We start from the raw sequence: 23007 nt of genomic DNA, 5'->3' as shown, positions 1-23007 counted from the left end.
CATCCCATGTGGCAAGAAGACAGACCTGCTTGTCTTTCCACCAATGAATCTGTCATCAGGTAGCTGGCTGAAGTCTATGCCTATTTAAGTAAATGTCTTTCAGTTAGTCAGTTTGCTAACAGATTCTTATCATTATCATTAGTTTACTTTTATCTTCAAAAATTGCTCAAGAATGACTTAGTAGTTCCAGTTTAACCAAACTCCTTTCAGAAAACAGCTATCGGGAGAGTGCTATAGTTTTTAATCATCTTCCATAATTTGAAAAACTTGGGGATAGAATAAATGCCACCAGTTTTGAGTTAAGTGTTCTGCATACCCACATCACTCTCTTTTGTACTTAATTCACCACCCGATTATTGTTTATCTACTTTTTGTAGCTCTCACAATGCTGTCATCTCTTACTATGTTGATATTGATACATTGTGATGGACACACTCATGTCCTGTGTGCCTATCACGTATAATTGGTGGCTAGCCTACACTGACACATTAAGCAAAACTCTCCAGTGTTTGATGAGTGGACAACTACATGAACAGCCTTTCATCCAGTTACTGAAAACCCAAGATGTGCCAAGGAGGGTTAATCACCAGCAATGTAATAGCCAATCAGAGCCACATAGAGACAGAGCTCTTTGTGAGTTGAGTATACCTTCAAATTAAGAGAGAATATTGTTCTATTTTTTCTACAAATGCATCCTTTTTTTTTTGGCTGTACGCGGGCCTCTCACCGTTGTGGCCTCTCCCGTTGCGGAGCACAGGCTCTGGATGTGCAGGCTCAGAGAGGTCTCAGCCTAAACTTTCTTTTTGGTAACGTTAGTCATTCTCTGACACCTCAAGGGAGACTTCTGGACAATACCACAGAGGTTAAGATGCCTTCCCAGTTGTTCAGTCTTACCCTGTCCTAATGTTTAAAACTAAAAATAACAGTAACATACCAATAAACCACACATTAATTTCACTTGATCCGTGGCAGATATGACTTGCTTACGTTCCATCACTGAGATAGTACTCTCTCCTTACCCAGCAGCCATCCAAGTCTTTTGTGTTCTCTTGTTAGGACTTAGACAATACAACAATACACAGACAGCCTGAGGGACTTTGTGCAATTAAGCACACACATATTTTTTGGTAAATACTTTGAGTTCCCTGGGTGTTTTTCTTCTCAAAAACTCAAGGACTTTTTGTTTTAAATAGTCTCTAATATGAAGTAGCTCGTTGAAAAGTTTTGCTCCTTCACTCTAGTGTTTTTGTCACCCTGAGAGATGGTTTTTCTTTAGATAAGAAATCTTCCTGAAAGCTTAACTGATAGAATCTGTCGTTCCACTGAGTTCATACGGGTAACCTCATTTGACGGTGGCAAGGCACCATCAGTGTTGAACGTTCAGTTGTAAACATCAGATTAAAACTTAGAGCGTTTAGCAAAAACGGGAGTCTATTATTCAGGCTCAGGACAGTAAGTAATTGAAGGAAAGGATACAAGCAGCTGGCAAAAGAGAATGCTTTAAAAAGACATATGTTTCCTTTCCAGCTTACTCCACAGAGAAAATGTTACTCTTTAAATATGTCATTTGTCATCTAATCCTTACCAAATAGCATTTTGAAAGCTACAAATATTTACTTATAACCATGACTACACTTTAGACTAACATTCTGTAAATGCAAAGATAAGTTAATTTTCTTCATTTAGTATGAACACCTAATGTGTGAATTATTATGTGTTCTTTTTTTTTTTTTTTGTGGTACGCGGGCCTCTCACTGTTGTGGCCTCTCCCGTTGCGAAGCACAGGCTCCGGACGCGCAGGCTCAGCGGCCATGGCTCACGGGCCCAGCCGCTCCGCGGCATGTGGGATCTTACCGGACCGGGGCGCGAACCCGCGTCCCCTGCATCGGCAGGCGGACTCTCAACCACTGCACCACCAGAGAAGCCCTGCATCAATTTCTTTAACTTGCAAAATCTCATAACTTTCTGTATACTGGTAAACAACATCTTCATAACTCTGCCCCAAGAGAACAAATGGAGAACTCAGGCACGTCAGTGGATGACTGTAATGCCTTGAGGGAGGCACTATGAGGGAGTGATGTCTAAGCAAACAACTAAAGATGAGTAAGAAATAATTAGGCAAAGATTTGGAAGGATATTTTTTCGAAAAAAAGAACATAGAAATTCAGAGAGGAGAGAGTAAATGGAACTGAGACAAAATCCAACAGGACCATAGCTGAGAAAGCAACAGAGAATAGTGAAAAGAAAGTCTGGGCCAGTAAACCAGGACCAGTTAGGCAGGAGCTCGGGAGTCACTTAAGGACTATGAATTTATCCTCAGACCAGGGGGGAGCCTTTGAAAGTTTCAATCAGGGAGGGATAAGATCAGACTTGCATTTTAGAAAGATTATTCTGGCTTCAGTGTGTTCAATAGATTAAGGGGAACAGGAGTTCACAAGAAAGTTCCCCACAGCTGTTTGCCTTTGTGCATTTAAATATGATGCCCGTATGCACACAGGAATGCTCATGCACACACACACACACAGCTTCTCAGAATTTCACTTGCCTTAAGTTCTAGAAATCAAATTCACTGATGGTATTAAAAGAGCTTCTTCCAAGATTAAGTTCTTCCTTGGCTAGTATATTTCTTTTTTCAGGAAATCATAATAAACCTTGACTTTTGCTTACTTTCCCATTTGACCTCCATTTCTGTTTCTGTTTCTTCATACCATATATTTGTTTTTGAAAATTAGAAAACAAGATGAAAAAGAGAGATTAATTATTAAGTCCTAAGTTAAGTTCCCTGACTCCATCTGAACACAGCTGCTATTAACATCTGGTGTATAAAATTTTTTAATGAGGTTATATTACATAAATGGGTGCATAGTTTCGTCCAGTCTGCTTTTTTCTTTCAAACGTATCATGAGCATCTTCGCATGGCTCGTTAGTCTCAGTGGGCGTATAATACTCTACCAAATAATTATGCTGTGATTTAGTCCATACCTATTGTTAAAAACTTCACTTTTAATTTGATCAGATCAGAGTTAGTATGGAGTCTTAGAAACTCTGCTTTACAAAACTGCCATGACATTTCCCAGGCAGACTTCTCTGTCTGGTTCTCTGGTATTAGGAGTTTTCAGCATTTCTCAGGAACTTTACCAGCTAATTAAAATAATACCAGGAAAGTATCTTCCCTCTGGGAGCTTTCTACATTAGGAAAACTTTTTGGTTACAATAAAGTGAAAGAGGATGCTTAGAGGAAGAGTTTTGATCAAACTCCTTTGCAGAATGGGAAGTTTAAGTACCGTAAATAAAAACAGATGTACCATTCCAGAATGCCTAGAAGAGAAGATTCATTTGTCTTGAATTTTCTGGTCTTATCCTGAGAAATTGTAAGGGAAGCCAGGTATTTTAATTTTCATTTGGAACTCTATTTTTTTCTTAACCCTGTTTCCCACCCTGTTTTAATGTCAAAACTGGCCTACCAAGGTAATTTCATGATACTCTGATGGCAAGAACACTGAGTTAAAAGTTACAGTGCCCTAATTTAGTTGTTAGCATTGTCATTGATCAGCGTATCACTTGGGGGAATACAGCAGTGAGATGAAGGGCCTGAGTTCTGGTGTAAGACATCGCTGGGTTTAAAGTCAGATTCAGTTACTTAGGCTTTTTAGTTTTCTCAGTTGCAAATGAAGTTATTGATTCCCACCTCGCTGTTATTTTCATTTTAAAAATGTTGTATATTACTTTACTAAGGCTTCCATAAGAGAATACCACAGACTGGGGGGCTTAAACAGCAGACATTCATTTTCTCACAGTTCTGGAGACTACGAGTTCAAGGTCAAGGTGTCTGCAGGAATGGTTTCTTCTGAGGCCTCTCTCCTTGGCTTGCAGGTGGTCACCTTCTCCCTGTGTCTTCACATGGCCTTTCCTCTATGCACTAGTGTCAGTGATGTCTCTCTCTGTGTCCTCATCTTTTTTTCTTATGAAAACACCAGTCAGATTGGATTAGGGCCAGATAGGCCTAATCCTAAAGGCCTCATTTTAACTTAATTACCTCTTTAAAGGCCCTATCTCCAAATACAGTCACATCCTTAGGTCCTGGGGTAAGAGTTCACCTAAATTGACCTATGAGACTTAGGGGATACAATTCAGCTCATAAACATGTGGTCATACATATAAGACATTTATTTCATGTCTCTGGCCTCAATAATAGTAACAACTATTATTATTTTATTTAGCTTCTCTGAGCTTCATTTTTGTCACTGTGAAATTGGGACATTAATATCTGCCCAGCCTACATATGATAATGACTTGAGATTAGCTATGTTAAATTTCTTCATAAAATAAGTGGTAGGAGACTGTTGTTTATCTTAAGTACTCACACGCATACTTGCTTTCCCTTTAAGAATATGAACATTTGCTCTGAGCTTCTTTTTCACTAGAGCCTGGAGTAGGAAAAGGAGGATTTAGGCTCCCATTCATCTCTCTTTTCCTCTTATAGGTTTCAACATCCTCACTTCCTGAACAGGAAAGCACAAAGTTAATAATTGCAATTCATATAGCCTTTCCTATAAGACTTCCGTCTGCTCACATGGGGCATGAGGCAAAGATTAATAAAAGCGTAACAGAATCTCTCTGCCTAACTGTCTCTGAGGAGAAGCAAGTGAGAATTCCTTTAGTGCCTCATGGGGGTGTTTTCAAATGAAAAGAATGAACCCTGCTTATATTATTTTGTAGCAGGACCACATGTTCTGGGTAAAGAGAGCAGAGATGGCAACTCCCAGATGGAAGGCTATGTTCATTTCAATAACTTGGCTGGAATTTCTTTCTGATTGAAAATTGGACTTGCAGTGGAGTCTTTAAAAGGCTTTCAGTCTTTGAAAGCCTTAAAGAGGCTTTAGACTAACAGAAAGTGGGTCTTCCAGCAATGGGAAATGTGGCAATTTAGCACTCTGTTGGCATGCCTGACCAGCTGTAACTTTCAGAGTGTGATTATGTGGCTTGGTTCCATAACGCTAGGGATGAAAGGCCAGGTTGAGACCTGACTGGATGGAGTAGGGTGTACTGGCCCCTGGAGCTCAGTGGGATTGATCTAAGCTGCCTCACTACAGACTGACCTAGTATAACCTAGTAACCTAGACTTACTCCTTTCCAATGAGACTGAGATGTTTCTGGAAGCGAGTTTCAAAAGATTCAAGTCACTCCATTTGCTCTGAAAGTTTCAAGTGTTCCCCCAAATGTGATACAATATGTGTTTAGCTTCAAACCCATACCACTTTGTCCCCAGCCTACTTTTTAAGTGTTCTTACATACTTTAAGCCACTCTCAACACTCGTACTTCCAACAAACTAATCCTTACATATGGATAACGCTTTTTATTGGTGTCTTACCAATTGTGAGATGCCCTTCCTGGTGACTCTGTCTGTTGAAATTCCATCCATCTTTCAGGTTCCATTACAAATGCCATATTCATAATAAGATTTCCATGAAGACTTTCTAGACCCAAATCCACCTATTTAGAAGTGCTTTTTCCTACTTTGAATCCTTACAGCATTTGTTTTTACTTCTCTTCTCTTAATCATGCTCAACCCTGAATTATAGGTATTTGTCTGATTTCCCACCCCGTCCCACAGATTACTAATACAAAGCAGGAACTAACTCACATTCCTCCCTATCATCCCCACCCACCCAATACCCAGTATAAGACCCTCATTAAATGTTGGTCAGGTTGAACCGAAAGACAAAGTGGAGTGGCCTGAACCTCAGTTTTCCTAGAAATACAAACCTTATATTACATTATGCAGACAAAGTGGGAGGATTGAACTCCGTATATGGAAGATCATAATGGCAATCTTTTCTTAGTATAAACCAAACATGCAGCTGCTAAACTCTGCCACAACATAACATTTTAAGGGGAAGGAAGCCAGTGTAAACCCACAGTATGTGCAAAGTTAAAATCAGAAACCCGGAGTTATTTTTTCACCACTGAATATAATTTTATAGTCTATTGATATGATTTTTCTAGGCTGTGGTTCAACTCAAATCAGTCTCTTCATTTGAACCCAATCCTATAGTTCTCTTCTGTACTCATTAGCAACCACTTTTTAACTTTAATTTTGCTTACTCTGGGTGGCATGGAGAAAACTATTCTTTTATGTCTTTTGGAGGGATGTATTTCGGGTGTAACTTTTTTATATGTACTTAGCCAAAATGGTACATTCTTTATTTTCCTGCTAAATAAAAAGGATTGGCCACTTAGTCTTAGATGCAATGAAGTAGTGAAACACCATTAACTTTGGAATTAGAAGACCAGGTTGTGGGATCTAGCATTTCTATCAGGATTTATGTGACCCTGAGAACAATTTTTCACCTTATATTTTAGTTATCTTATTCACATAAGTATTCGAGGAGGGAGTCTTACACCAAATGATGTATAAGGACCATTTCAGTATTTGCATTTTGGGATTCTGGGATCACTTATGTAATGATTTTACAATTAAACCATTCTTTCATCAGTTAATGAAGTTTACCCACAGTGTGGGTCGCTATATACATACCAACAAATTAGAGTCTCAGAAGGCTGATTAGTTCCTTGAGTCACTCTGAAGCAGGAAGGATGGTTCTTTGGTCAAAAAAGTTTGAAAAATGTAGAAAAAAAATTCCATTTATAGAAATGAACTATCATAGTAGCATATTAAAGATTCTAAAAATCTTACCCTATATAAATTTAATTTTGAATACAGTTTATCTTATCCTTAATTAACTATAAAAACATTAAAAAATAATAACTCTCATGGCCATCCAGGGGAATACACTTCTTAGCAAGATAAGGGTTAACCACAGACCCAAAGGCATTTTCCCTGCCCTTCTGGGTTGCTCCGAGTTACTTACACTAATTGATCATGGCTTCATCCTTGAAAGTCTTCTCTTTCTCTGGACCAAATATCCCAAGTGTGCCTTAGGTGAAGACCTTGCCCAACTCTCAATTGATCAGTTCTCCAGTCAAGATTCTTCACTGCTAAGGAGATGTATTCTTTTGCATTCCTCCCATTATACCAAACACAACCAAGTTCAAAATGAAATGATTATTTTCTTCAACCCACGACAAAATTTTGGAATCACCTAAAAATACTGATTTCCATTGCCGTTTCAATCATATTCCATAACTGACTGGTTTTGAAATTTTAAGGATGTCCTTAATTTTTACATTTCCTTTGACTAATGCAGCGGACAGAATTGTGTTCCCCCAAAATTAATATGTTGAATCTTTAACTACCAATGTGATGGCATTTGGAGGTGAGGGCTTTGGGAGGTTATTAGGTTTAAATGAGGTCATGAGAGTGGGGCACTCATGATAAGATTAATGCCCTTATAAGAGTAGATACCAGAGAGCGGCCCACTAAATATGAAGATAGAAGGAGAAAGTGACCATCTGCAAACCAGGAAGAGGACTTTCACCAAAGCCTGGCCATGTTGGCACCCTGATCTCAGATATCCAGACTCCAGAACTGTGAGAAAATAAATATCTCTTGTTTAAGCCACCCATTCAATGTATTTCATTATGGCAGCCTAAGGTGACTAAGACAGTCAACATACTTCTTCTTTATGTGAGAAAAAAGTTACAATGTTTTCCAGGAATTTTGCCTCTTCTCCAGTCTCCCTTTACTCCCAGTTTATCCTACAAACACCAGGCTAACTTTTCCACAAGAGAAAGAATATCAAGTTGGTTATATAGTGCCATTCTTATACTCTTCCCCCTGCTGAGAAATGAAATGTATTTCAGACTTCTGGTTTCTGGTTCTGCATATAAGGGACTTGGATGTTGCCGTACCATCCTAGCAACAAGTAAAGAGCTAAACAGACTGAAAAATCAACAACTATTCTAGGATCCAAAAAAGAGGTTGAGACTGTAGGGCAAACCACTGCTCCCAAGATTGGAGAGATAGACAGATGAATACAGGTTATCTTGGCTTATGAAGCAGAGACTAATTAGCAGAAACCACTGAGGAGACCAGTGCAGGGGTAGGAAAACCTAAACTGTAATTGACAAATTGCTTTAGGTTCAGTATGGACAATTCTGAGAGTTAAAAACTCCAGTGGAGGACCCAGTCATAGAGGGGCACACTCAATAGTGTGAAATTTACCTCTAGAAACTCGACCACGTTCTCACAGTAAATATTAGAGGAAAATCCCCTCGCGCTTCCTGCAAGGAGGGGGAAAAGGAACCATTTTGAAGGACACCAGAGAAACTTTGTTCTTCTTAACAAGGCCTGCCCTCAGGAGAAACTAGCTAAGCAGAACCTAACTTGCTCTAGTACCATCAGAGACGAACTGACCTGGAGGAAGGGATCTGCAACTTTATGAATTTATTTAATAGTTCTAATTTTTTTTTGGTGGAGTCTTTTGGGTTTCCTATATATAGTATCATGTCATCGGCGAATAGTGACAGTTTTACTTCTTCCTTTACAATTTGGATGGCCTCTCCCGTTGCGGAGCACAGGCTCCAGACGCGCAGGCTCAGCGGCCATGGCTCATGGGCCCAGCCGCTCCGCGGCATGTGGGATCTTCCCGGAGCGGGGCACGAACCCGTGTCCCCTGCACCTGCATCGACAGGCGGACTCTCAACCACTGCACCACCAGGGAAGCCCTGGATGCCTTTTATTTCTTTATTTCTAATTGCTATGGTGAGGACTTCCAATACTGTGTTGAATAAGAGTGGTGAGTGGAAATGCTTGTCTTATTCCTGATCTTAGAGGAAAAGCTTTCAGCTTTTCAGGGTTGAGTATGATGTTAGCTGTGAGTTTGTCATAAATGCCCTTTATTATGTTGAGGTACGTTCCCTCTATGCCTGCTTTGTTGAGAACTTTTATCATAAATAGATGTTGAATTTTGTCACATGCTTTTCCTGCATCTGTTGAGGTAATCATATGATTTTTATTCTTCATTTTATTAACGTGGTGTATCACATTGATTGATTTATGGATGTTAAACCACCCTTACATCTCTAGAATAAATCCCACTTGATTCATAGTGTATAATTCTTTTAATGTCTGTTAAATTTGGTTTACTAATATTTTGTTGTGGATTTTTACATCTATGTTCACCAGGGATAGTGGCCTGTAATTTTCTTTTTTGTGGTGTCTTTGTCTGGTTTTGGTATTTGGGTAATGCTGCCCTCATAAAATGAGTTTGGAAGTGTTTCTTCCTCTTCAATTTTTTGGAATCCTTTGAGAAGGATAGGTATTAACTCCTTTTTAAATGTTTGGTAGAATTCACCTGTGAAGCCCTCTGGACCTGGACTTCTTCTGGGGAGGAGTTTTTTAAATTACTGTTTAATTTCATTACTAGCAAATCAGTCTATTCACATTTTTGATTTATTCATAATTCAGTTTGGGATGATTGTATGTTTCTACCTACAATGGAAGTTACCCATTTCTTCTAAGTTTTATAATTTGTGGACATATGATTGTTTGTAGTATTCTCTTATGATCCTTTGTATATCTTTGGCATTCATTGTAATTTCTCCTCTTTTATTTCTAATTTTATTTCTTTGGGCTATTTCTCTCTCTCTCTCTCTTTTTTTTTTTTCCCTTGATGAGCGTGGCTAAAGATTTGTCAATTTTGTTTATGTTTTCAAAGGACCAAATCTTAGTTTCACTGATCTTTTCTGTTTTTTTTAATCTATTTTATTTATTTCTGCTCTGATCTTTATAATATCCTTCTCTCTACTAAATTTGGTCTTTGCTCATCCTTCTTTTTCTAATTCCTTTAAATGTACATTTAGATTGCTTATCTGGGATTTTTCTTGTTTCTTGAGAGAGGCCTGTATCACTACAAACTTCCCTCTTTGAACTGCGTTTGCTGCATCCTATACGTTTTGGACAGTTGTGATTCCATTTTCATTTGTCTAAAAGTATTTTTTGATTTCCTCTTTGAATTCTTCATCATCCTGTTTTGTGTTTAGTAACGTGTTATTTAGTTTCCATGTTTTTTTTTTTTCAGTTTTGTTCTTGTAGTTGATCTCTGGTTTTATACACTCCCTATCAAAATATCAAGGACAATTTTTACAGAACTAGAGCAAATACTCCTAAAATTTGTATGGAACCACAAAAGACCCCAAAAAGCCAAAGAAATCTTGAGAAAGGTACCAAACCAAACAAAACAAAACCAATGTTTCCGAGCTTGAAATTATACTACAAATCTAAAGCAATCAAAACAGTATGGTACTGGCAAAAAAACAGACATATAGATCAATGGAACAGAGTAAAGAGCCCAGAAATAGACCCATATAAATATATTCACTGATCTTTGTCAAAGGAGTGAAGGCAATACGGTGGAGCAAAGACAGTCTTTTCAAAATGGTGCTGGAACAACTGGATAGTCACATGCAAAAAAAACAACCAAAAAAGGAATCTACATAAAAAATTATGTCCTTCACAAAAATTAACTCAAAATTGATTAAACTGCACAAATATAAAAATTCTAGAAGATAACATAGATGACTTTGGATATGGCAGTAGCTTTTTGCATACAACACCAAAGGCACCATCCATAAATGGAATAACTGATAAGATGGGCTCCATTAAAATTAAAGGCTTCTGTTCTACAAAAGACAATGTGAAGAGAATTAGAAGACAAGCAACAGACTAGGGAAAATATATTGGCAAAAGGCACATTTGAGGTAAAGAATTGTTACCCAAAATATACAAAAAACTCTTAAAACTCAAAAATAAGAAAACCAACAACCCAATTTAAAAATGAGTAAAGACCTTAACAGACACCTCACCAATGAAGATATACAGATCGTAAATAAGCATATGAAAAAATCCTTTACATCATATTTCATCAGGGAAATGCAAACTAAAGCAAAAACGAAATACTACCACACAACTATGAGACCAATATCCAGAACACTGACAACATCAAATGCTGGCAAGGATGTGGAGCAATAAGAACTCTCATTCATTGCTGATGGGAATGCAAAATGGTGAGGCCACTCCAGAAGACAGAACAGCAGTTTCTTACAAGACTAAACTGCTCTTACTACACCATCCAGCAATATCATTCCTTGGTATTTCTCTAAAGGAGTTGAAAACTTATGTTAGCACAGTAATCTGCACCCAGATGTTTATAGCAGCTTTATTCATAATTTGCAAAACTTGGAAACAGCCATGACATACTGCTCACAAATACTGACATACCTACAGTATTTATTCATACTGTAGGTGAATAAATAAACTGTGGTACATCAGACAGTGGAATATTACTCAATGCTACAAAGAAATGAGCTATCAAGTGAAAAAGACGGAGAAACCTCAAATGCACATCACTAAGTGAAAGAAACCAATCTGAAAAGTCACAATACTGTGATTATAACTATATAACTGTCTGGAAAAGGCAAAGCTATGGAGACAGTAAAAAGATCAGTGGTTGCCAGGGGTTGGGGTGGGGGTGATGAATAGATGGAGAACAGAGGATTTTTAGGGCATGAAAATGCTCTGTATGATACTATAATGATATATACTTGTCATTATACATTTCTCTAAACCCATAGAATGTATACTACCAGTAGTGATTGCTATGGTCTTTGGGTGATTATGGTGTGTTGATGTAGGTTCCTCAGTTGTAACAAACGTACCACTGTGGTTAGGGATGTTGATAATGGGAGAGGCTATGTCTGTTTGGCAACATGGGGAGATATTGGAAATATCTGTTTTTCCTCTCAATCTTGCTCTGAACCTAAAATTGCTCCAAAAAAAAAAAAAGTCTTAAGAAAAACCCTTTTATAGTTACCTCAAATATTATAGTTTTTATTTTTTGAATTATTTTTGAAATGAGACAGAAGTTATTTTCATAACTACACTCACATACATGCACACATAGATATATCTGAGTCTCTTTTTCCAAAAATAAAAGTCAAAACACCTCAGTTTTGTGTGCAAAGGTCCCCAAATTCCAGCTGCATTCAACCTTGTTTTCCGTTACTTCGCAATCTAGTCCTTCCACATGAGCCAGTTCAGCCGAATTACTACTCTATAAAAACATCTGAGTCGTTCCTATTTCTTCCTGCTCACCTTCTTCTGCATCTGAGACATTCACACGTTTTCTTTTCTTCAAGACCCAGTCTCAGTCCTCAGTTCTCGGTGAGGCCTTTCCTGTACCTTCCAGGTTACTGTGGTTTCAAATTTCAATTTCAATAGCACCGTGTTGACTGTAACTCACTCTGCCCTCTAATCCTGTACAGACTTAGTTCTTGATATTAATAGTCATGTAAGTCTCCTTGCCCCATTGGACTGTATTTAATAAAAGGTCAAGGACTATATTGTAAATATTTTATATCCTCAGAGAACATCTATCACAGTTCTTTCTGTGGCAGAGGTGAGCAGGAAATGCTTGTTACATGAACTCACCTCTACTTTGAAATCACAGGGATTAAAATCCCAAATACATGTTTGTGAACGTTTTAAGAAAAGATGTAGATTCTAACCATAGTCTTGCCACTGATTTTCTATGCAGATGTTTTATCCACCTGTAAAGTGAAGCACTAGTACTGTGTGATTTAAAGGGCCTTTCTAGCCCTGGTTATGTTGGTTAATGGAAGTTAATTTTCAGAAGACCAATGCAAGTTCCACCAAAGTAACAGAAAAATGTTCAGTAAGTAAGCAGATTTTCTCCAAGCTTTAACCTCCTCAGAAATTCAGGTGGACTGGAACTTCTTTCCAATACAGTCTATTGACTGAGGTATGGAGGAAATGTTTGGGTTTATATTTAACCTGTGTATATGGCAGGGATATTTAATTTACAATACAGCCTAAGGTTATTGCTGTGGCTGAATGTTTCACAAAGTACAGGTGTGATGCCAGAGGAGCTTATGAAACATTGAAAGAACTCTATCATCAAAACCACCTCTTTGGGCTTCCCTGGTGGTGTAGTGGTTGAGAGTCCGCCTGCCGTTGCAGGGGACACGGGTTCGTGCCCCGGTCCGGGAAGATCCCACATGCTGCGGAGCGGCTGGGCCCGTGAGCTATGGCCGCTGAGCCTGTGCGTCCAGAGCCTGTGCTCCGCAACGGGAGAGGCCACAGCAGTGAGAGGCCCGCATACCACAAACAAAACAAAATAAAACAAAAAACACCTCTTTAATAAGACGCTGCAGCCTGTCAGGTTAAGAGTACCAATTAGTCATCCTGATGGGTTAAATACCTGAAAGGACCGTAGTCTCTTCTTGAAGTCCCCTCCAAGAGGGGTCTTTGGAGTGAAACTCCCTTTGACTTGCAGCCATGGTGCTTTCTTTTACATGAGCTGAAGTGAAGGTTTTGAAATACTTTTTGAAGTAGATCTCCCCACCCTTATAAGAGCAAGAGAAAGTTTATATTTCATGGAGGAATGTGGCATATTTATACCAAAAAGGTACAAGTGAGAAAGCGTTTGATTTGCTTGTTTGCTATTCTTATATTTCTCACAGTGGAGTGGTTTGGGTGGAATGTTAAATTTGTTTCATAAACACAAAATGGAAGGGAGACCGAAATGAAAAGAAGATGGTAGAAATGGTAATGATAGCATTTTTCTATATGCTCACTAAACCCTAAAGCCCCTCCCCAAATCATCAACTTTGGCAAGCTATCTCCAGCGTTATCCTAGCACTGTTACAATTTTTAAGAAGGCAAAGCCCAGTGTGTTACTTCTTTTCCCCGAGACATATTCCTTCATCTGTCATCCGCTCAGGAAACGTGGGTGCTTATGAAAGAAACAGGAACTAAACCCAAACTTTGATTCTCAGTCCTCGGTTCTCCCGCTCCTTCTCACCTATGACGAGCATTTTATACCCATCACTTTGTTCTTTCACAACACGACGTGGCTGATATTCAAAAAAAGTTTTGAAAATTTTTTATATTCTCAAGAGCAGAAAAATCAGTGCCAGATCTATATTAAGCTATTTCTGTGCTGATTTTTAAAGGATATCTTAGAAGCAGAAAGCCCAAATCCAGTTTATTTGCCGTTCTGCAATCGTATCTGACAAATAAATTCAAATGATTGCACCTTTGTACAGTTTGGTGTAAAGAATGTGATCTGGCTGCTGATCGCTGAGGAGATACAACTCTGGTAGTGAGCAATTAGGCTGTTGGCTCTAGCAAAGTGATGGCCAGCTAGAACTTTTTAATGGGTCACTAGGGATAGACAGCATTCATCTCCATTTGTCATGATGAAAGCCAGGCAGAAGCTAAGCATGCCTGAACAGTTAGAACAACAAACTTTGTTTTCATACCATCAGGTTCGTTAAGGGCCACTCAGTCTGTTCCAGCACTAGCTTCCCCGTGGCGCTGTAGCTCATTGTTTGTATTATGACTGTGCTCTTGTAAATAATGATCAACTACTTTTGCACTGGGCCCGGGGTGATGTACAGGGGTTTATCTTCCAGCTTCTTGAAGAATTTCGTAATCAGGATTGTGTATACACTTGGTAAATGATCATTTTTATTATTATTATTTATTATTACCCTGTCCTAATGTTTAAAACTAAAAATAACAGTAACATACCAATAAACCACACATTAATTTCACTTGATCCGTGGCAGATATGACTTGCTTACGTTCCATCACTGAGATAGTACTCTATCCTTACCCAGCAGCCATCCAAGTCTTTTGTGTTCTCTTGTTAGGACTTAGACAATACAACAATACACAGACAGCCTGAGGGACTTTGTGCAATTAAGCACACACATATTTTTTGGTAAATACTTTGAGTTCCCTGGGTGTTTTTCTTCTCAAAAACTCAAGGACTTTTTGTTTTAAATAGTCTCTAATATGAAGTAGCTCGTTGAAAAGTTTTGCTCCTTCACTCTAGTGTTTTTGTCACCCTGAGAGATGGTTTTTCTTTAGATAAGAAATCTTCCTGAAAGCTTAACTGATAGAATCTGTCGTTCCACTGAGTTCATACGGGTAACCTCATTTGACGGTGGCAAGGCACCATCAGTGTTGAACGTTCAGTTGTAAACATCAGATTAAAACTTAGAGCGTTTAGCAAAAACGGGAGTCTATTATTCAGGCTCAGGACAGTAAGTAATTGAAGGAAAGGATACAAGCAGCTGGCAAAAGAGAGTGCTTTAAAAAGACATATGTTTCCTTTCCAGCTTACTCCACAGAGAAAATGTTACTCTTTAAATATGTCATTTGTCATCTAATCCTTACCAAATAGCATTTTGAAAGCTACAAATATTTACTTATAACCATGACTACACTTTAGACTAACATTCTGTAAATGCAAAGATAAGTTAATTTTCTTCATTTAGCATGAACACCTAATGTGTGAATTACTATGTGTTCTTTTTTTTTTTTTTTTTTTTTTTGCGGTACGCGGGCCTCTCACTGTTGTGGCCTCTCCCGTTGCGAAGCACAGGCTCCGGACGCGCAGGCTCAGCGGCCACGGCTCACGGGCCCAGCCGCTCCGCGGCATGTGGGATCTTCCCGGACCGGGGCACGAACCCGCGTCCTCTGCATTGGCAGGCGGACTCTCAACCACTGCGCCACCAGGGAAGCCCTATGTGTTCTTTAAAGCTAAAAAATTCTAAATTTTCTCCCTTGCCATGCAGGAAAGAACTTAATTAGTAGAAATTTCCTTTACTACGGAGGTTTATCTTTTTGAGTAAATTGCACGTTTTCTGTATCCAAAAGAACTTTGATTACCTTGTGAAAGCAATTATTTGTATAATTAGATTTTTGAAATGGGAGCAAAAACAAAAATAACTCAAAGAAAAAAAAGGAAATATACTAGCTTCACTTTGATATACTATAAACCAGCATGATACAGTTACAGTAAATGAAAATACAGTTTAGTTCTGAGTTTCCTTGTAGTCAAGACAAAAAGGACAACACAGTCTATCATGTAGTCCTCAATGTCTGGTGAAATTAATTTGATACATTAATCAGGAAAATCAACCAATTATTTACTATAACTGAATTATGAAAAGGGCTCAATATATGGGGCTTTTTGCAAATTATATTAACAAAATAAAGGACGGTAACATCGCCAGAAATTATGGCATAAGAAGGAAAAGTTATTTTTCATATAGCTATTTTTGGACTCTAAAAATCTGACTCCATTATATGGAAATGTTTAGGAATTTCCTAAGATTGAATTCTCATGAAAAAGCCTGGTCATTACATTTGGAACACTGTAATTTGTAGGATTTAGTTTAATTCAGTAGTTCAAACAAACTGCTTCCAAATTTTGTTTCAAAATTGGATGGGTCTTTATTTTAACAGTATTCTCTTTTTTTTTTTTTTGGCCGTGCCATGGCTTGCGGGCTCTTAATTCCCCAAACAGAGATTGAACCTGGGCCCTTGGCAGTGAAAGCACGGAGTCCTAACCACTGGACTGCCAGGAAATTCCCAACAGTATTCTTTTAATACGTTGCTCAGTTATTTGAAGTTTATTTATTTATTTAACAATGTGGTTCTGTGAAGGAAAATTCACTTTAGGTTGACAAAAATTTGAGGTAAATTTGGAGACATTAGCAAGAGCTGAAGTATCTACAAAAATGTTGGGTATCACCATTAATAAAACAAAATCCTCCCGCTTCATAAAAGAAAGTTTTTAGCCCATGAATTTTTAGTGTTCAGGATGATGTACATGCTGTAATTTGATGACTTCCTTCACCCTGCATCTAGTGTGATTATGCTACTAATCAGAGCTTAAAAATTCTGCTGTGGCTTAGAAACAGGATGTCTTCACTGTCTATTTACATGTTTGGCAGTTGGTAAGAAACTTCATATGGGGTTAAAAATTCTCTAAAGTTGCTATATTGTGAAATTTAAGTTAAGAGCCAAGGCAAAAATATAGCACTGCATCAAACTAAAATGCATGATATTGGATGAATTCCCAAAGTTAGGGTGGGGAAAGTAGAGAAAGAATTCCTTTCCTTATTGAAAAAGTCGTTTGAGTACAAGAATGGAAATTACTTATTTCAGGCTTGATGTTTTATACTGGTTGTATAAAAGGCTTCAGAAAACGGAATGTGATCTTAAATATTCTCTTACAAAAGGACGCAGTGTTCTTTTAACATCTTTATTGGAGTATAATTGCTTTACAATGGTGTGTTAGTTTCTGCTTTATAACAAAGTGAATCAGTTATACATATACATATGTTCCCATATGGACGCAGTGTTCTTTACATGTTTTAATGTGTTTTAGAATTAGTCCCTTTCCTTTCTTGCTCATGTCTTACAAGCTGTTCTAAACTCATACTCAAAATATTTGAGCTTCATATTTATGCTAATTCACAAGAGAGGGAACTTGTATATCTTTCCTAAAATAAGTTTGGAAATTTTAGAATTGTTTCCTTTTGGGCTATGCGTCCGCCTTCGGAATTGAGAAACTTTGCTATGGCAAGGATGGGCAAAAATGGAAAGGAAGAGAAAGTAATGGAAGAGGGAGGGGTGAAAAAGAGGGGGCAAACCTATGCTGTCCCACTTTTATTTTGTGATGTGAAAGCATTACCTCTGAGCTGGATTACTGCAGTGTTCTCCTGCCTGCTACCAAAGATCTGTTCTCCACATAGCAGTCTGAATTATCATTTGAAAATATGTATCAGGTATTTAAAATTCTTTAATCGTTTCCTCTTGCACTTAGAATAATGTTCAAACTCTTTACTGTAGCGTACAAGTGATCTGTTATCCAACTTCTCAAATCTCTCTTCTTAGTTTCTACTCGGCTTTTAAAACATGTCAAGCTTTTTCCATTTCAGGGCCTTTTTGCTTGACTTTCTTTTGCCTGGAACACTCTTCCTCCTCTTCTGTTCATGACTGGCTTTTCAACGTTTAAGTCTCAGCTCAAAAATCACATTGCAGAGACCTTACTTGACTAATTTATCTAAAGGAGTCCTGCTTTCACCCAGCCCAGCCAGCTCTTACTGAATTGTTTGTTCGTTTATTTCTTCATAGCACTTAGTGCAATCTAAACTTATTTTCATTAATGATTGGCTTACTTGAGGTTTGTCCCCTTGGATGAGACTGTTAACATCTGGAAAGCAGGGTTTTTGTCTGTTTTGGCCATGTGGTTATTCTCATCGACTTTCAGACTTTCACAGTGCCTGGCATGGATTTAATGCAAAATAAATATTTGTTGAATAAATGAATGAGTGAAATAAAGAATTTGGTATGGCTGGAGTACTGAGCCTGTGTTTTCTTGAATGGGGGTTGGTAAATTATAAAACTTCTAAAAGTTTTTCTAGAACTTTCCTGGGAAAAGTTTGCATAGTGGTAAATAGGAAGTTATGCTAGAAAGATAGGCCAGGGGCCAAATCCTACAGTTTCCTGAATGTCGTGGTACATAGTTTCTGGAATCACCTCCGTGGTCAATGGATAGCTATTGACAGTTTTTAAGCATTTTTGAAATGCTCCTCTATTATTCATTATGGAAAACCATTTGTGTGTCAGTAGAGTCTGGTTCACTCACCAGTTGACTGAGTAACTTCCAAACATCAGCAGGGTGTTGATTTAATCAGCCTTTTTTCATGCAGCATGGCTGGCAGGAGAAAATTTTTGCCTTAGTTCTTTACATCCTGAGATGAAGTGAAGCAGTGCTTGTTGAAGGCATTTCTTACCAGTTGTTTCTCATATCTTAGTAGAGCAGCAGGCTCCCCCAAAGCATGATACCATCTTGTTGAATCATTCCCCTTTCCTCAGTTGTTCTTTATTTTACAATTTACTTTTCTAATGCATAGAGTTACCGTCACATTAGAGTTACCTTCTCCTGTGGTATGTTTTAATTTGGTCTGGTCTTAAAGGAAATCCAGTTTGAAGCCTTTAAAGGCAGTTAGCTTCTTGTTTGTTGCAATGGAGTAGCAGGTAGATCCTTCCTTAGCTGAAGCCTAGTACTTATACGGCCTTATAATAATCTCCAGCTAATAGTACAGGCTTGTGTGTGGCACACACATGTTCACCTGGACTTTTCCTACCATTTCAGATGTGTGTATCTAATTTCAAAAATGAACTACAAAGATATCAGGCTTCCAGTTAACATGATGGCCTGTTTTATATATAATCTCTGGCAGCCAATTCTAGTTTCCTGAACTGGTTCACAATAATTTAAAAGCCAGTTCATGAATAAGTTTTATGGATTAACCTTAAGTCATGGAATCTTCCTTATATTTATATTGGGGAACATGGTATTATGTTTAATACGGGGTTATAAATGGGGAAAGCACCAAATAAGCAAAAAACCAATGTGGTCAAATTTAAGAGAAGGAACCAGTTTATCAGTGTTGGCTAACAGTTTTCAAGAGCTACTGAATCACATTCATCAGTGATAATCAGTATTGGAAGCTCTCAGTGTGAATGATGACTTCAGAGATGTTGTTATTAAACTTACATCCTCCTAGTCCATTATAGCTTATGAAGCACACTCACATGTAATATACCTTTTGATTTGTGTGAAAATGTTTTGCTTCTTAGAATTTATTTTTTCTCTTTTCCTAGACATATCATAGACATCATCTATATGTAAAGTAGATGGAAAACAAAATAATAAATAAGTCATGTGGTCCCTATCCTCGGAAAGTTCTACTAGGAGAAACAAATGTACTTAGGTAGGTGCCACATATGGCAGAGTATGATAAGTAGAAGAACAGTAGAAGAACAGGGATACGATGATATTGCAATGCTTGACTGTAGCTTTAGGGTTGAGAAAAAATTTCTTAGAGAAGGCAGGATTTAAGCTTGGCCTTATAGGATATGTTAGATTTCAACAAGAAAATCCAAGTGTCAGAGGATCTCTAGGTCAGTGGAACAGTCTGAGCAAAACATGAAGGTAGGAAAGTGCAAAATTTATCTATTTTCATTCAATGTTAATGGCTGGTGTTATAAAACTAGAGCATGTCAGTACTAACCTGTTGTGTTCAGAACTTATAGTTTGGCCCTTAACTGGAGGCAGTTTCCACCAACCACAAGTACCTCACTATATCCTCATGAATTATGTGTCTATGGGAGTTGTAGACTATACATACCCAGCATTAATGAGAGTATATTCACATCCTTGAAATGAATAGATCTTATATAAATTATATCCAGTTGTTTCTCTTTAGGGTTTTAGTGATTTCTGAAGAACATTTATATATAATACACAATTAAATCATTCCAAAATCCTATGTAGTAGGTGGTGGTATGACAGTTTCTTAGTGGAGAACCAAGACACAAGCGTTTAAATGACTTTTTCCAGGTTCAGTCGGTCAGTAAGTGTAGACACATACCCGATTTAGGACCTATTCATTTTCCTCTATAGCTATATGCTTGTCACTATGTAGTCATCCATACAGCTCATATTTGTCTGTGTTGGTGTATGAGAAATTGAGGAAATTTAAGAAAGAAACCAGGAATTCAAAATGAATGATTTTGACAGCAAAAATAATTCTGAAACCACAGAATCGAGAACAAAGGTGAAAGTGGCAAGGAAAGCTGATTTCAGGCAAGATTTGATGGAAGGAAGGCCAGTAGCGAAGAATATGCAAATTAAAAAGAAAAGGAGAAGGCTTTACTATTATTAGACAAAGTTAAGGATATCAGATCTTAAAATAGGGCAGTTTATGTTTTCTGTAGTAAGGGATACGATTCTTTATATATCATGAGAAGGCAGTGACTGGGAACTCAGGAACTTACTACTACTTTCTATTTCTTACTAATACTTGAGTGGCCAGACTATCAAAAGCCTACTCAGGTGAATCTTATATGCCTTCCATGATTTTATATTTATTTGTTCAGTAACAGTGAGTTTCATTTCTTTATACTTCAAAATAGACCAAGCATAATTTGGATTTCACCATGAAAATGACTAGTACTAGTGAGAATATTCACTTTTCTGAAATGAGGCAAAGGGTTCTGTCTATAGACATTCTCCATGAATAAAGCATAGGGCAAAATGTATTAAATCAAGTAAATTTAATTACATTTTTTTACCAAAAAATGCATCATTGCACGTTACATGGAGAGCAGCTTATTAAGTGGTTTAAGAGATTTATAGTGTCTTTGTAGTTTATTAAAAATCCTTCCTTTTATATTAATGAGAATCCAACTTGTAAGTTTGGAATCAATTTCTCAATCAAAGAAATGTGGTATAACATTTTGTGTGCTGTATTTAGCATCTCTTCTGGATTGGAAAAATTTATTCCTTTTAACCTTGTGTTCTTCGCATTCTAAAGCCTGAAAACAGATTGGGAGGAGTGGGAGGTATCCCTAATCTCATCCTTCAGAAAGTCACAGTTTATTCTTCCATTGTCAGGATTAAAGGAACAAAAAGAAAAGAAGAGAAAATAAAAGACAAAAATATTGAAAATGTCAATTAGAGGTGGCCCAGCATTGGCAGATTTTAATTTTGATCAATCGTAAGACAAACAGAAGCATGTAGATTCAATTTCCCAGAAAACACATATGGCTTAGAAAAGAGGGAGAAGAAAACGAACTTGGAACAAAGCACATTCATCCATTTTCACCAATGCCGAAATACCCACATATCATTTTAGGAGCACTGTTTATTAACCTCTTGCCCTTTAGTGTAGAGGCTGGGTAGAGTGAATGTGAACTAGAACTCAGCCCTGACACTTTCTGTGAGACCTTGGACTGAACCCAGTTTAGAAATATTTGCCTTCATTTGATCCTCTTTTTTTCTCTTTATAGCTTAACCAGCTGGAAAAGGCAGTGGAAGCAGCACACACATTTTTCATGGCCAACCCTGAGCACATGGAAATGCAGCAGAACATCAAGAATTACAGAACGATGGCGGGTGTTGAAGACCTCCAGCTGGTAGATCGGGATGCCAAACCACACCTGGTGAGCTTTGGGGACCCTGTCCTAACCATGAGGAACTTAGTGCTCCTAACTTTCAATGGACTCAAAGCAAATTCCTATGAATGGATATCTCACATTGATTTCCAACGTCCAATACAGTATCATTTTTACACTTTCAGAGTTCCCAAGATGAAGTATTGTAATTCAGGGTTGAAAAATTGAAAGAAAAAGAAAATTAACTTAGAAAATCAGTATGATATGGTGAAAAGTAAGATGTGACGTAAATGTCTGTAACCCTCTCTGAGCCTCAGCACCCACTCCAGCGCTTCAATTTTACCCACTGGAGTTGAAGCCCATGTGAATTGCTCAGGGTCACACCATGGTTTCCCAGCAACTAGTCCAGTGGCTTTTTCCACGGTACCTGTCCTTTTCAAATTTTGATTTTTTTAAGCTACATAATTATTCCTTTAAATGAAATCTTACTTGAAATTCACAGTGTGTTGAAAGGGCATCTTTTTCAATTGGATACATCACCATTCTCAATGTGTGGCCTCCAAGAGGACTGAAGAAAAGGCTAAGAGAGGAAGATTTTAGATGAAAGTCTTTTTTCCTTTTATTTTTTAAAAGAATGAACTATGTTCCCTGGAGCCACATTATTATGATGGTTTCCGTGCTCTTGTACATTGGATGTCTTAAGCTGAGTGCAGTTTAGGGGATCCTTTCTAATTACAGGAAGGTACTTCTTTCCTCCAACGCTGTGATCTGATCTGTGACAAATCTGTACTATACATTATGTAAATGGCTAACAAGTCAACTGCAAACCAACTGAATGCACAAATCTTAGTGCTGGTGCTGAAATCTATTCAAAATAGTCATCATGATCTCAAAGTTTGTTTCAAAATTTGCAAGCATCAAGTGTCAATCAAAACTGAAGATGAAACATTAATGAATGTTGAATTCTCATGTTTTAGGTGTACTTCCTTTTTAGATTTTTTGGTTCTCTGATAATTTTACCATACTGTTTCATTTAAATTTCTTACACACTAACTTTGCTTATGCAATTGCAATAAAACTGCAGTATACACACACACACACAAAAATAAAAATTTGAACCAGGCCTGGAATTGAGTGTCACGTCCACCCACATCCATCTTCCTGCACTTTGTTGCATGGCCCTACCTGCATTTAAAAGGGTTAGAAAATATAGTCTTGAGTGAGCTCAGGAAGAAAATGAAATTGATTGATGCCACAG

At 37.8% G+C, this 23007-nt stretch overlaps 1 protein-coding gene across 2 annotated transcripts in view; it reads left to right on the top strand.

The window, feature by feature from the left end:
* Positions 1-23007, top strand: part of P3H2 (prolyl 3-hydroxylase 2) — a 158720-nt gene that overhangs the window by 94813 nt on the left and 40900 nt on the right. For both annotated transcript variants that reach the window (XM_060150269.1, XM_060150270.1), the window contains one exon: positions 21645-21797. In XM_060150269.1, coding sequence (XP_060006252.1) covers positions 21645-21797 — 153 coding nt within the window. The remainder of the gene's footprint in view (positions 1-21644; positions 21798-23007) is intronic.

The sequence above is a fragment of the Lagenorhynchus albirostris genome, chromosome 5, assembly GCF_949774975.1.
Source record: "Lagenorhynchus albirostris chromosome 5, mLagAlb1.1, whole genome shotgun sequence".
In the NCBI taxonomy this organism is placed as follows: domain Eukaryota; kingdom Metazoa; phylum Chordata; class Mammalia; order Artiodactyla; family Delphinidae; genus Lagenorhynchus; species Lagenorhynchus albirostris.
Note: the sequence above shows the minus strand (reverse complement) of the source record. Positions and strands in the feature narration are given on the sequence as shown.